This window comes from Hemisphaericaspora subhashii (genome assembly GCF_019202705.1).
Source record: "Hemisphaericaspora subhashii strain CBS 10753 chromosome Unknown scaffold16, whole genome shotgun sequence".
Classification (NCBI taxonomy): Eukaryota; Fungi; Ascomycota; class Pichiomycetes; order Serinales; family Debaryomycetaceae; genus Hemisphaericaspora; species Hemisphaericaspora subhashii.
Genome location: NW_026057435.1, coordinates 1 through 15,667, shown reverse-complemented (window position 1 = coordinate 15,667; position 15,667 = coordinate 1). Strand labels below are relative to the sequence as shown.

The window sequence follows — 15,667 nt, the reverse complement described above, 5'->3', positions numbered from 1 at the left end:
AAACAATGAATGGAAACCTAGTTGATGTGTCTCCGCATCTACCGTCAGATGTTCCACTAAGTGTATTCCTTTTGCTACGCAACTGTTGACTAGAATATGTATTGGAGCTTCGACTCGCTAATACAGGGCTATTTGGCCAAAGGTTAAAATCAAAAGTCAATACAAGGCTGATGAGCTTATTTGCAAACAATCTAATAAGAATAGACATCTGTCGAACTTCGTACCCTTGTATACTATGCAAGTTCACTGCAGGAATTATACAAGTATGTTTACCGTGTGACTTCCAAAGAATTTAGAGTCTATGTGTGTATTCAAGAGGTATTGTCAATCTATATCAGAGTTTGTCTGGACTATCTAATAGGCATCATATATTTGTTTAGCGCTATCAACGACAGATTTTTCAAGGTCCAAGAACTTGAATCCAAGGAGTCTTCTAGTTCTAGAATTATCAATAATAAAAACATGTTTCTTAATCTGTTCTGGTTCTTTAGACAAGTTACCATCTGGAACATTCGACTTTGGAAAATTTTTATGAATCAAATGAGCAATTCCTTCATTTGAGAATGGCCCCTCGGCTAATAGTAGCCTTTGGTTGACTGCCTTATCACTTTCAAAACCAAAAAGATGTGCTCTTGCAACATCTCTGACATCAATAAATAAACCAGCCAATTCGGGAATTTCGTCATTTGCACCCAATTTAATAACAGAATTTATAATCTCAGCAGATAAGTTTAGTTGAGACTTGTCCTTAATTTCAAAAGCTTGGGGCCCAAATACGTAACAGGGATTAACAAATGAAATATCGAAATTTGGTTTATTTTCTTTAAGGTATTCCCAAGCCGCTAATTCGGCAAACTTTTTAGAACCAAAATAGCCAAATGCTGCATTTTCAAGGCTTTCTTCATACGTAATTGGATTCCAATCTTCTTCACTGTGTACCTTCTCATGATGAGCAACCTTCCCCCATGAAAGGATAGACACAATAGAGGAAGTAACCACCACTTTCTTAATCTGGGGACCATATTTGCCAATAGCACTAAGGGCATTCTTAGTCCCCTCAATGGCCGGTTGTAATAGTTCCTTCTCGATGTCATTGACAGTATATGAAAACGGAGACGCTGTGTGAATGAACACAGCAGCTTCAGGATGTTTCTTTAAGGCTGCATCAAATGCGCCTTCTGGGACAATATCTGGAACAATTTCATAGGAAAAGTTTTCTGATTTAGTTAATCGTTTTAAGGATTCACCTTTGGAGACTGATCTAACAGTACCGATGACGGTGTAACCTTTTTCAAGTAACTGTTTGACAACATGTTGAGCAATAAAGCCACTTGCTCCAGTGACGAAGACAGTTGTGGTTGAAGCTGAGGCTGAAGGAGACATTATTTGAGATATAAGTATAATTGATTTTATTTGTGGTAATTCTTAGATGAGGGAAGGTCTTGAATAATAATTGCGGAATTGATACCTATATATATGTGTGTCCTACCACACGCTTTAAAGGTATATCGCTTTGTAATATCCTGAAATTTCGAAGGTGACCGGCATTGCCAAAATAGGAAACACGTCCGGAAAATCTAATTCACATATTTTTTAGTTATTAATCCGAACTTTTTAGATCTTAAGGGAAGTTCTAGAACACCAAGAAGTTCGCTAAGCTCACTTTAAACGGCGTCCTTTGGGTAAATAGAAGTGGGGATTTTGACTGGTTAATAGGTTAAATGCATATGCGAAAATCGGCTGTTAGTTGTAAAGGTATGGTGGGCGAGGATAATTTGGATTTCTTTGTTTGAAACTTATCGCGTGGTTTATTACGTCTCTCTGAAAGAGAGAAAGAGACATATCCCTTAACACATTGATGCTTACTTTGTTAAGATTTCTTGACTTGAAACTTTATTTGGGCTCTATTGTCTCGATCAAACATCAATCGAGTGTCATAATTGCAGTACTATTTAAATTATAGAGTTTCGTTGTTCACATTAATATGCAATAATATTTATTCAAAAAGTATCAACATATATTCACACTTTTACTAACTATTATCTAGCTATCGTAGATTTGTTTAACCGTGTCAACAATAGATTGCTCAAGACCAATGAATTTAAAAGCAAGAAGATTTCTAGTTTGAGTATTGTCAACATTGAACAAATGTTTTTTAAATTGTTCAGGTTCCTTACTTAAATCACCTTCTGGAACATTAGACTTTGGGAAATTTTTACGAATTAATTGAGCAATACGTTCACTTGAAAATGAACCTTCAGATAGTAATAATCTCTTGTTGATTGCCTCATCGCTTTCAAATCCGAAAATATGAGCTCTTGCAACATCTCTAACATCAATAAATAAACCTGCTACTTCTGGAACCTGGTCATTTGGACCTAATTTGGTAACGGCATTAATGACCTCTGCAGACACGTTCAACTGAGATTTATCCTTAATTTCATAGGCTTGAGGACCAAAGACATAAACAGGATGAATAAATGAAATTTTAAAATTTGGCTTGTTTTCCTTAACGAATTCCCACGCAGATAATTCGGCAAACTTTTTAGAACCAACATAACCATTGAAAGGATTCTGTAAGCTTTCTTGATAAGTAATTGGATTCCAATCTTCCTCAGTATGGACTCTTTGTTTGTTGTAACCCTCGGCCCATGAAAACATAGCAGCGATTGAGGAAGTAACAACTACTCGTTTGATTTGTGGCCCATATTTACTAATAGCAGTGAGGACATTCTTTGTACCTTGGATAGCAGGTTGCAATAATTCCTTTTCGATATCCGTAACATTGAAAGTGAAAGGAGAAGCAGTATGTAAGAACACAGTGACTTCTGGATGGTTCTTTAAAGCTTGGTCAAATGCACCCTCATCAGAAAGTTCAGGAACGACTTCATAAGAAAATTTATCTGATTTGGTTAACTTCTTTAAAGATTCACCTTTGGCAGCAGATCTCACAGAACCAACAACTGAATAGCCTTTTTCAAGTAATTGTTTGACAACATGTTGAGCAATAAAACCGGTGGCACCAGATACGAAGACAGTTGTAGAAGTAGTAGAAGACATTATATTTAATTGTTGTTTAGATTTGTAGTTGTGTTGTTGATTGATTAATGATCAAATGAAAAATTATTAGAGAATTGGCAGGAAGTTGCATATCTATTTATACTTGGATAATTCGCATTGTCGTATAGTAAATTTCATTTGTCAACTTTAGCCTCATTTTTATTATTTATTTATTTTCGCAAGTATTTTCAAACAACATTTTTAGCCCACTTTTGCTTGCTAAATAAGAAATAGAATTTCAACAATAAAATATTTAGATTGTCCACCAATTAATTAATTCGCCAAAAAAGCCATCTTATCCCTTATGGAATAATTGAACATCAGGAAAGGCGGCATCTTTCCATAAAAAAATGTAACTTGGATGGAGCCTGAATAATAGCAGTACCCAGATATCTTAATGCTGGCCAGCTAGTTGTGGTCAGTGACATCGTACCAGTTACAAACAGGACATATTCCGCAGGAGTGACCTGACTATTCGGCAACATATTTCCCAATCAGTTACTGCCGAAATCTCGATGAAAAAAAACCATTCGGTATTTCCTAAATAGGAAATCTCTCGGCAAACCTAACAAATAATATGCACGAAAATTGTTAGTAAAATATTTTGGCTTTTCGGTCTTACTTATTTGGGAAATACCGAAAGCAATCATGGAAAAATGACACAGAAAATCACGGAGCTTAATTCTGAACCGATACCGATATCCTTCGTTACACAAAATCTTGAGTTCGGCAGATCAAAGCTGAACCGATAGTAAGATCACTTTTCTCAGCGAACCTTTGACATAACGGATGAGCGGTGTCGATATCTTTTTGTTAAAACACGAAGATCACCGAATATTAAGTTGCCAAAAAGGAGCTTTCTTGTGGGTGACCACATGATCTAACACATTTACCAACCCACCCAAATTCATCTTACATCAGAAATCAGTTGACAAAATTAATTGTCAAAATGTATAATAAGTCATTAATAAATTCTCCAGTAATATTCTGGTAATAATCTCACTATTAACCACCCAAAAGTATATGACAAAGGGGTGAACACAAAAATCCACACTTGACTAGGATTACAGTGCTTATCTTCTTCTAATATGTAGAGAGTTTCCATCCACCTACACGACCTCAATCAAAACATGAGAAGTATAAATCATTGAGCAATATATAACTATCAAAAAACAAAAAAAAATCAATCTATATCAAACGAACCGAAACAGAACAACTACTACTCTTCACCCACCCAAACATCTCCATAATAAGTAAACAAATCTCTCTCCCATTGATCGAATTCAATAAGGGTACCTTTCAAAGTATTATCCTCGTCACTATCATCACTCACCTTCCCGCCAATACTAGAATATCCACACCATAAATAATTCCTACAATGATCATCCATCATCCATCCACTAGTAGGCTCATCCTCAATATTTAACCTGTCTTTAATGCCGGGGTCCAAAGGTGGGATAATTGCATGGGAGATCCGAAGTGGGGAATGGTAGAATGCCTGGAATGCAGATTGGTTGGGGATGGATTTGTATTTATGTCTCTTTTTAAATTCTTCTTCAAAATCTATCTCATCGGCATAGTGACAGACTCGGAAGCCGGAATTCATCCAAACGAGGGTATGGTTGTCATTAGCTATATGGCCCGGGTGGGCTGAACAGATTTCTTGGGAATTGTGGGGTGTACCATCCGGACGGGCCCGTTCGTTGGGTTGGGGAGTGGGTTCTCCGACAGAAGCGACGAAGTTTTTATTGAATTCAAATGATTCATCACCGTTGATAGTGAAACCGAGCCAGAATAGCTCTTTTTCTCCGTACAGTTTGCCCGCAATTGGCCCTAGGAAGTTAAGTTGGAGAATCATGAGAATGGAGTGGAAATGAACTTTCCGGTTGAGCATTACTACTCCTGCTTCTTGGAAGTAGTATAATCCTTTAAATGCTTCCAACGAAAGTGAATGGTTGGTGATGATTGGGATGTTGAACATAAGGGAGTCTACTATATTTGGAGTTAATCTTTTGAAGAAGTTAAGTTCATCTTCCGATCTTCTAGTTACATCATTTCTATCTTTATAGAAATATGCACCACTGGATTTATATCCTGGAAGATTGAAAAAGTATCTTTCTGGGTGTTGTAATAATACTGTGTCATCATCAATTAGCATGAATTCTTCAAATGAATTAAACATAACGGCAAGTAACTTATTAGCCCATCTTTGAAATTTTTCTTTATAATGGTCATGAATGGCATTATTAACATTAACAAACCAGATATCTTGTTTTGGTAACCCATTTGTTTCATAATCCTTGGGGAAATATTTAGCAACTCTCTTGAAAGATTGTGGTAATACGATATATTCTTCTCTTGCAGCAGTTACCAATTTCTGTTTTGCCTTATTTGATAAATTATCATGATAAATAATTTGAATTGGAAGTTGATTATTCAAAGCCCGAAGCAAATGAATTAATCTCATTGTTGAATCGACGTGAGCTTCTGGAATTGATAAAACAATCCCTTTCCCATTACTTAGTTTTTCAAACAGTTTCAAGAAAGAACCTGTTGTTCTTTTATGATTATTCTGTTGAGCCGGAGCTAATCGTTTTAAATTTGGAGGTCTATGGAAAGTTTTTCCTGTCCAATGCTCATATATTGGATAATCAAATGATAACCAAGGATATAATCTATGCTCAAAATGGTCAAGGTCATTAATTAAAGCCTCATGTCTAGTAGGTCTGTATTGATGAGCATTGGGAACCGATTCAACTATTTGGTGTTGATTATATATGAACTTAGACATTTGGTTTATTTGAGTCTTGTTCTCATTGGTAATATAACATTTATTGAAGATTCTGATTGCTGAAACATAATCAATCACCTCTTGTTCAATTACAGGTTTCTTAACAATGGATTCGTATTTCTTTTTGATAAATTCTTCCAAAGCCTTACTATAATCTTCATGATCTTCATCTTTTCTATCAAATTCTTCCTTAAATTTAGCATGTTTAGTCTCTTTAAAATTCTTAAAATCTTCAGTTTCATAATTAATATCCCAATTTCTATTGGCTTCAAATTTCCAATTATGATCTTTAATAAACAAATTCTTGAAATATAAATCACACCTTTCTTTAAAACTCAATCCGAAAATAGCTTCAGTTTTATGATTATCAAAAATCTCATCATAAATGGTCGAATGCTGATCAGTAATATTTCTCTCATCACGACTAATAAATGTCGATTTAAGCATCAGAAAAGTAGCATCATCAGTGAAATTGCATTTTGCTGTCTTTGAATGTTTATGCTTCTTCTTGTCAATTTGTTCTTGAGTCAATTCATCATCTTGCTGAGCTTTAATGAAATTCTCATCATGAGTGAAATAAATGGATTGGGTTGAAGGAATCAATGGTGCCGGTTGTAATAATGGAATACTATAGGAAGTAGTAAGGATATATAAGATCCAAAGGATCCCTAACCAAATTAATAGCCTTAATCTCTTCTTAGAAAGGAGTGAATGTTTATGAGCCATATTGGCAGCCGAAGGTGTTGAAGGTCTTGGTCGCTTAATGGTGAATGGGGATTATAGAAGCTGAGGGGACAGACCGATGGAATTGGATGAAAGCCTTTTGGTTGTGTTATTGTTGTTGCTGGTTGCCTTTGATTGATTTGCGAGTTTTAGGTTTGGTAGATGGCAGTGAATTTGTAGGGGAGAGGTTCGGTTGAAGATATTCTTTGCTATTTAAGTTTCAATCGTATCAATTATCTACAGATCTTGTTGAGCCAGGGCTTACTAAAAAAGAGATCTGAAGGAAAGAAGGAAAGAAAACAATATTTTACAAAATTAAGTTTTTTTCCATTTCGTAAAAAGGTGTCCTTTAGTTATCCTCCCCTTCGTACAATGTTTAACCCCCCTATTATTCTTAATAATAAAACACACATAAGAACAAACATAACACGTAATTACAAAGAGACAATAATTTAATTCTCCTCTCAATTTACGAATTTGATCATTTAGGGGGTTGAATAAAAAATAAAAAAAAATATTATTGTTGATGGCTGCAAAATATTTTATTTTTTAATAAAATTCTACGTAAAAAATAAACACCAGTCACAAACAATTTCGTAAATTTGAATTGTCCACATTTTTTCTTGTCTTAGTTCCTTTGTTTCCTATGGTTATACAATATACAGAATTGTTCTATGGGTAGGCTAGTGTGGTTGGTTGATCCTTCTATCTGCAGCTTTCCATGATTTCACAGCGGATGATACTAAATCCAAGGGCGTGTCAACGCCCCTGTATCCTCTCGAAACCGGGTTGGATATTATGCGCAGCAAGCGAGAACTGTTTCCGATAGCAATGATTAGCTTCAAAATAAAATTTAAACACAAAACTATTTGTACTAGACTCTTCTATAAAATTCTCATTTTTTGTGTGCTATGTTCTAAACCTCCGTTAACTACATTGATTAAGCCATTGAACATCCCGAATTTGATGCAGACATATGGATTTTCATCCTGGATCCGTGTGAAATATTTTTCCCATCAATTAAAGTAAAAGGTGCTTAAAGTTAACAGTATTTTTTATTTAAATCATTTTAATGAATTTTGAATAGAATGTATCGACGACAAGCTTTAAAACGATTTTGTCTTTCTCTAGAAGTAAAAGAGAATTATGCCTTGTCTTTAGCCCTTACATTACAAGTTGGTCTGCGCTTTGGGTCCAGAATTTCCCATAGAAATTTTATAGAAATGAACGATCGTAGGTGTCGTATAATAACCTGCAATGTCGCGAATCTGGTTATTTCGACACGAGTGAGCAATATGAAGTGTTTATAAAGGAAATACTCACTCTCGACGATGAAGCCCAAAAAGTCACACGTGATGTGAGCGACTATTTTTATATTTTAGATTAATTTATATTGTTTTAGAGAAGATGAGAGTTTACTCAATCACGTGAAAGATGAGGAAGAAAGAGTTTTCACCGATTCTGGATCGAGGTTTGAAAAGCTCGATTCTATTTGTTATTATTGTTTTATATAATGTTTTTAGAATATCGAAATAAGAGACTAAATTTTAGATCAAGAGATAGAGACTCGTGAGACTATTGTACATATATCACGAATCACACAAATTGCCTTAACCGTTACAGAGAAGTAAATAGGGCAAATCCAAAGTAAAGAGAAAATATACATTGTTCAATCCAGAGGACGTATTATTATATACAAGGATTGATTAATTGTCAGTGCTAAGTGCTAAAGAAAGTATTACGCGACATAGGCCATTTAGCACATGATATTAACTATTGTTTTCTGTAGACAAATATATGTATATTTCTATTCTAAATATTCGCTAGAAGTATGCAAGTTACAACTTCGTTAGTTAATTTACCTTTTGCTAATTTACATTTGATTAAAATCTGTACCCAGTTTTATACTACTCTCTATAACTAAAAAAGTATAATCTATTCAACTCCTACCCAAATATCCCCATAATATTGAAATAAATCTTGTTCCCATTCAGCATATTCTATAAATTTCCCCTCCAAATAGTTTTCTCCACCATCTTTCTGCACACCGCCAATACTAGAATATGCACAGTACATATAATTCTTACAAAATGCTCTATGCCTCCATGGGACAGAAGGTTCATTATTCCTATTGGACCTCGGTTTAAACTCGGGATCTACTGGAGGTACGATCGCTTGCTTGATCTTTAAAGGAGCTTTGTAAAAGGTTTTGAAAGCATCCAGGTTATCAATCCTCAATCTTGGACCTTGTTCCTTGAATTCTTTTTCATAATTCACAATTTTCAGACAATAGTTAAGCCCGGAATTTATCCAGGCTAAAGTATGATTATCATCTCCATCTATATGTGCGGGATGTGCGCTACAGATTTCTTTCGAATGATGTGCAGTCCCATCTGGACGGTGTCTTATTTCCGGTTCTGGTGTAACTTCTCCAACCACCCCAGCGAAATTACTATTGAATTTAAATGATTCATCTCCATTCATGACAAATCCTAGCCAGAACAATTCTTTATCTCCATGAGATCGTCGTTTTAACAGGTCAAAGAAATTTACCTGAAGGATCATAAGAAGGGATGAATAGTGGATATCTCGATTCAATACGACTACGCCAGATTCTTGCATGTGATATTGCCTTCTGAATGATTCTAATTGAAGGGTATAGTTAGTAACCATGGGTATATCAAACATCATCGAATCTATGACATTTGGTGTTAATGATTNAACCCTCTCTTCAGAATGAAGTTTTCCTAATGAACGATCACGATAAAAATATGCGCCAGTAGATTTATATCCGGGTAAATTGAAGAAATATTCTGGATTTTGTAAAAGGACAGCATCATTATCGACTAAAATAAATTCTTCGAATGAATTAAACATCATGGCTAAGAATTTATTATACCAGTGGTAGAATTTTGTTCTGAAATCAGGATGGATGGTCTGATAAACGTTAACGAGCCAGATATCTTGTTTAGGTAACCCGCCTGATCTATATTCGGGTGCGAACATATACGATACTTTGTCAAATGATTGGGGGAAAACAATAAAATCGTCCCTGGCTGCATTGACTAACTTTTCTTTGGCTCCAGTTGATAAGTCATCATAGGAGACAATTTGAATAGGTAATTCATTCTTCAAAGCTCGTAATAAGTGGATTAAATTAACGGTAGTATCTACGTCAGATTCAGGGATAGTCAATACTATCCCTTTTCCATTAGTGGCTTTCTTGAACTCTTTTAAGAATGACTCACGGGATCTTTTAGCTTTCTCTTGTTTGTTGAGGGTTTTCATGTTTGGTGGTTGATAGAATTTACTTCCTGTCCAATGTTCATATACAGGGTAATCAAATGATAACCAAGGATATACTCTATGTTCAAACAAGCTTCCATCATCTCCAACATTAGTTCTATCCTCGCTTTCTGTGGATGCGAAATTACCAGTACTACCCGCCAGATTTAATACCTTCTTTTGATGACTGATATGACGCTTGACCAGCGCAGTTTGAGTATTATTATTGTCTGTGACGTAACATTTATTAAATATACGGAATACGGAAACCCAATTTGTGAAAGTACGTTCCACTTGCTTATTCCATATCCCTTCGTATTCTTTCCTTATTTTCTCTTCTATCTCATCCTTCTGTTTTTCTTCAACTGCTTTGGTCTCTTCTTTCTGTTGGTTTCTCAATTCTTCAAGTCTAGCTTGTTTAAAATCTCGATATGTATCAGTATTATATTTCACTTCCCTATTTCTATGAATATCATAATACCAATTTGCATCATTAATTAATAAATTTTTGAAGAATAATTGACAACGATCATGAAAATCTAGGTTTCCTAATACTGAGCTTATTGAATGATGATTAAATATCTGTTCATATACCCCAGAAGTTATTTCATCTATTTCTCGTAAATCATTATATTCTGTAGATAACTTTAAATATGCAGGATCCGCTGTATAATCTTCAACTGTTACATCTTTAGGGTTTGTGGCGAATGCATTTTGTCGTTGAATGTCGTGTACTATTTGTGGGGAATCAGGATGAAGATGGGTATAATCTGCTTTCAGGATGAAGTATGTAATGACTAATAGCCATATTGTTATGGGGATGAAGATTATTCGAAATCTTTTGCGAACAGGGTTGATCTTAAATGGGAAATTGTTGGTGGAGAAAATCATATGCCTGTAAAGAAATGTGTTGAGAAGTAGAAATCGTGCGAAGATTATATGCAGGAAGAATATATATATTAATGTTATCTCTCTAAAAGAAAGGAAGAAGAAGAAGAAGAAAGTGATATGAAATAATTTCAACTTTCGGGCAGATTGACCTGCTTTTATATTTTGTGGAATCTTATATTTTGTGGAATCATTAGCTAGATTAAGGTCAGTATTGCATCCAGTTCCCATCAGGTCATTCCGCGAGCTCATCTCCTTCGTGTTACCCCTTATTATGACTCAGCGTAGATAACTCAGAATTGACTCAAAACCATTAACGGCAAAAACTTACGACTAATTCTCAAAACCGTCTTAATGAATATTGGTTTCTAGCCATTTGCGAACACGTTGTGAGTTCTCGGTTTGTCGTTGAACCCCTTGATGTCTTGGAATAGAAAATTAGGAGTGTGAACCAATATGTAAGGAGTGGTTATGTGCACCTTCCCAATTTGCAATTGGAGTAATCGCTGAGATAATATACTTTCGTCGGTCGTTAGTGAATATGTGGTATGCGGAGACCCGGACGTGGTTCCTGTGTGTAAAGTTACAATACAGTTGATTTCTGAAAAGCTTCGATTCGGCCGCTACCTTCCCGTTTCCTGAACTTTGGGACTCGAGGATAGATACCTGTGGATTCCCCCTTTAGAGGTTTTGGGATTTGATTGGGGAACAACTATCTTTTTACATAGATTCGATACTACACTGAACTTTGGTTCATACTTGGAATTCCTAGTACACATGCACTCGGTCGATTTATTAGACGGTCAAGCGCTTCCACTGTCAATCAACTTTGGTATTCTCATAAATTCGAGTAAAACACTATCACTCTTACAATTGGTAGCTTCGAGAAAAGTTACTACTCAACAACAACAAAAATGAGAAGAAAGCAACAAACCAAAATTATTCCTTCGCCACCTCCTGCAAATGAGGAGAGCAATAATGAGGAGAACAACAATGAGGAGAACGATGTCAATATGGTTTCTCAAGAAGTTAATTCAGAAACTAATTTCGAAAATAATTCAAGTTACAACGCTCAAAACCAGACTACAAATGAACCAAATGTTCAGATAAATTGATCACAATCTTCAACTCCACCCCACCCCTTTCCGTTAATTCAACACCAAACTCAAAATCAACCTAATTAATATGGAAACCACCCAAACAATTTTCGCCGCAATTTCTGAAATGTCACTCTAACATAATATCTCGGTTAGGAAACTGGATTCTCAGAATTTCAATATTTAAGGACACGGGTTTCCCTTCGGGTTTAGTTTTGGATTTTACTAGAATAAAAATTAAATAATTGTGAGCAAGCACAACTATCTCTTCTTTGCTTTACAGCAACAGAAGTCTCAATCAATGCATCTAGATATGTATATATAAAGTCACGTGACCTTTGGTCGTCTTCCATTCACACGTAACTGCGTTCCACTGCTTCGGCTTTTAGAATCGTATTTTATAGTTTTCGGCTTTACTTTTGAGGTTAGTGAGTTCCACACGTCTGCTGCCAGGCACTTAACTAACATTATTAATGAGAGAGGATTGAATATCGTGGTGGTGAGACTTTCTCGCCACTAAGGTGAAGTAGGACTTTATGCCCCAGCACCAAAGTAATCATTATGAGCCTTTTGTCGTCTGATCATTCATCCAGAATTTCCCTGGGCTCCAACACTCCCCCGCTCCAAGGCGATGATTCAGATAGTTTAGATCTTAAGCCATCTTTGGGTAAATTGAACTCTTGTAATAGCTTCGGCGTAACCTCTTAGCAAAACATCGTGGATCTTAGGTAGTGGTATGGAACAGTATTAAGGATATGGGCTGTGCCAATTTGGACTTGATCCATCGAATTCCCTCAGTACTTAATGCTTGTGTCCATGGTAGAACATTCGTTGTTGATAACAGTATGGTTAAAGTGTCTAACGACGCCTGTACGGTCTTCATAAAGTACTGGAGTTGCAGCGTTGTGGTGGAGAACAGTTAGTGCGGCCAGAACTCTTTATGTTCATGCCACGATGCTTTTAAGCAACGGGTTCACTGTTAGCAGAACTAAGGACAACTCACTATCGTCTTTTGGACCACCATTCGAACCAGCAATGTTTTGGACCACCAATTCATGAATATGCCATTCGTTTTACAGTGCTTCCCAGAGGATTAATTTCTTGCGGAGGCAAAACTAACATTATAGTACGCGCGAGGATTTGGAATCTTAATCTACCCAGCTACATTATACAGTAGTTTGTTCAGATATTTTCCACTTCACCTAAGTAATTATGCCATATTATTGTAGCCATGCACCAATAGCATGGTAGCCATAAACCAGTTGCACCAGTTTTTTGGCACCACTTTCTTTGGTGATACGCAACCTGCTTCTTGGGTGTTATGCAGCTTTGGGATAGGGGAAGGATCGTATAAGACATATAATTCCAACCCAGTCGAGATTCACGTCTTGGATTTCAGCTTGGAATAAGAAGGAGATTGTTACGGGTGGAAGCTTCTAGCCCTGCGTTCCCGACCATGTGCTTTAACTGCCCACCTATGCTTTGATGGGTTTTCTCTTCAACAACCGCTACATTTAGACAACAATCATCTAGGACTACGATTTTGCGGATAACGGGTGATCTAACGAAAGTCGAAGTTGGACTATGACCTGTAGTCGTGTAACTTTTTGACTTCTAATCTGTTGAGATGTAGAAATCAGGTGATGACTATATATAGGAACAAAATATATAAATGTTATCTCTCTAAAAGAAAGAAGAACGAGAAGAAGAAGGAGAAAGTGGTATGAAATATTTTCAACTTTTGGGCAGTTTGACCTACTGATATCTTGCTCTAAGTTTATCTACTTTCACATTGTTTCTTGAAAGTATCGTAGCAGAAGTATTAAGAGTTCTAGCTACATTAACTGTTCGTTGTAGCATGAGATGGATGCTAAACACAGAGTCAAAGGCCGGGAAAACATGAAATAACTGCTCCTCTATGAGGATTGTACTTGTATTCTTGTACTATATTCCATATTCTTTTTTTGCTTTTCTGGATTGTTCATTCTTCTTTATATTAAACCTTGCATTACACTCTACAGTAGAGTCTTCTCGTTTCTTTCAATTTGTGTGCGACAAGTTAATATTGATAATGCTTCGCAGACATAATCCTTTAAAAAATGCGACATTGAAGAAAAATTTATGGTTTGCTACATTTGGTGCAGATCTTTTTCGCAAGATGCTATCAAAAGGATGAAACTTAAAATTTTGCTCAAAACATCGATTTATCTATTTTGAGTGAATCTTGGTCCCCCTGAATCTTTCGGGTTGTCCTTGGCTTTAATTAGATACACGAATAACCATACCGATTCATTCCTCATTCTTTATATTATAAATCGGTCTGTGCACGGTGTAGTTTTTCAAAATTTTCTACGCCAAGTCCATTGTTGTTTAACAACATGGGCCGTCAAGTTTTCTGTATTTGGCCCACATTTAATTTATATTTCTATTGAAAATATTCGCCACAGATAGGGATAATTCAAGTTACGACTTCGTTAGTTAATTTACCTTTTGCTAATTTACATTCGATTAAAATCTAATACACAGTATTATACTAATCTCTATAAATAAAATATCTAATCTACTCAACTCCTACCCAAATATCCCCATAATATTGAAATAAATCTTGTTCCCATTCAGCATATTCTATAAATTTCCCCTCCAAATAGTTTTCTCCACCATCTTTCTGCACACCGCCAATACTAGAATATGCACAGTACATATAATTCTTACAAAATGCTCTATTAATCCAAGGAGCAGAAGGTTCATCATTCCTATTAGTCCTTTGCTTAAACTCGGGATCTAGTGGAGGTACAATCGCTTGCTTGATCTTTAATGGAGCTTTGTAGAATGTTGTGAAAGCATCCACGTTATCAATCCTCAATATTGGCCCTTGTGCCTCGAATTCTTTCTCATAATTCACATCTTTTTGACAATAGTTAAACCCGGAGTTTATCCAGGCTAATGTATGATTATCATCTCCGTCAATATGTGCCGGATGCAGGCCGCATATTTCTTTCGAATGATGTGCAGTCCCATCTGGACGGTGTCTTATTTCCGGTTCTGGTGTAACTTCTCCAACCACCCCAGCGAAATTACTATTGAATTTAAATGATTCATCTCCATTCATGACAAATCCTAACCAGAACAATTCTTTATCTCCCCAGAATTGTCCCTTCAATGGCTCGAAGAAGTTTACTTGAAGAATCATAAGAAACGATGAATAGTGGATATCTCGGTTCAATACGAGTAAACCGGCTTCTTGCATGTGATATAATTTTTTGAATGATTCTAATTGAAGAGTATAGTTTGTAACCATGGGTATATCAAACATCATCGAATCTATGACATTAGGAGTTAACGATTTGAAAAAGTTAACAGTTTCGTCAGAATGATATCGTCTTAATGGACGATCACGATAAAAATATGCTCCGGTGGATTTATACCCTGGTAAATTGAAGAAATATTCTGGATTTTGTAAAAGGACAGCATCATTATCGAGCAAAATAAATTCTTCGAATGAATTAAACATCATGGCTAAGAATTTATTATACCAACGTCTGAAATTGGTTCTGAAATCAGGATGGATGGTCTGATAAACGTTAACGAACCAGATATCTTGTTTAGGTAACCCGCCTGATTTATATTGGGGTGCGAACATATACGATACTTTGTCAAATGATTGGGGGAAAACAATAAAATCGTCCCTGGCTGCATTGACTAACTTTTCTTTGGCTCCAGTTGATAAGTCATCATAGGAGACAATTTGAATAGGTAATTCATTCTTCAAAGCTCGTAATAAGTGGATTAAATTAACGGTAGTATCTACGTCAGATTCAGGGAT

General features: G+C 35.9%; 6 protein-coding genes across 6 annotated transcripts; 1 reads left to right on the top strand and 5 right to left on the bottom strand. All coding sequences in view use genetic code 12, as the record gives it.

The window, feature by feature from the left end:
* Positions 1 to 354: 354 nt before the first annotated feature.
* J8A68_005547 (SDR family oxidoreductase) lies at positions 355 to 1,383 on the bottom strand (the record flags this gene model as incomplete). The annotated part of the gene is made up of 1 exon (XM_049409625.1): positions 355 to 1,383. One exon carries the CDS (start codon positions 1,381 to 1,383, stop codon positions 355 to 357), a length of 1,029 nt encoding a protein of 342 aa, XP_049261105.1.
* A 660-nt stretch (positions 1,384 to 2,043) lies between these two features.
* On the bottom strand, positions 2,044 to 3,060 carry J8A68_005546 (SDR family oxidoreductase; the record flags this gene model as incomplete). Its single annotated transcript, XM_049409624.1, has 1 exon — positions 2,044 to 3,060. The coding sequence occupies one exon, from the start codon at positions 3,058 to 3,060 to the stop codon at positions 2,044 to 2,046; it is 1,017 nt and encodes a 338-aa protein (XP_049261104.1).
* A 1,219-nt stretch (positions 3,061 to 4,279) lies between these two features.
* J8A68_005545 (alpha-mannosyltransferase) lies at positions 4,280 to 6,577 on the bottom strand (the record flags this gene model as incomplete). The annotated part of the gene is made up of 1 exon (XM_049409623.1): positions 4,280 to 6,577. The coding sequence occupies one exon, from the start codon at positions 6,575 to 6,577 to the stop codon at positions 4,280 to 4,282; it is 2,298 nt and encodes a 765-aa protein (XP_049261103.1).
* Positions 6,578 to 8,509: 1,932 nt separating this feature from the next.
* J8A68_005544 (alpha-mannosyltransferase) lies at positions 8,510 to 10,750 on the bottom strand (the record flags this gene model as incomplete). Its single annotated transcript, XM_049409622.1, has 1 exon — positions 8,510 to 10,750. The coding sequence occupies one exon, from the start codon at positions 10,748 to 10,750 to the stop codon at positions 8,510 to 8,512; it is 2,241 nt and encodes a 746-aa protein (XP_049261102.1).
* A 911-nt stretch (positions 10,751 to 11,661) lies between these two features.
* Positions 11,662 to 11,862, top strand: J8A68_005543 (uncharacterized protein; the record flags this gene model as incomplete). Its single annotated transcript, XM_049409621.1, has 1 exon — positions 11,662 to 11,862. The coding sequence occupies one exon, from the start codon at positions 11,662 to 11,664 to the stop codon at positions 11,860 to 11,862; it is 201 nt and encodes a 66-aa protein (XP_049261101.1).
* A 2,542-nt stretch (positions 11,863 to 14,404) lies between these two features.
* Positions 14,405 to 15,667, bottom strand: J8A68_005542 (alpha-mannosyltransferase; the record flags this gene model as incomplete). The annotated part of the gene is made up of 1 exon (XM_049409620.1): positions 14,405 to 15,667. A coding segment is annotated over one exon (1,263 nt), but the record flags the coding sequence as incomplete, so codon positions are not given.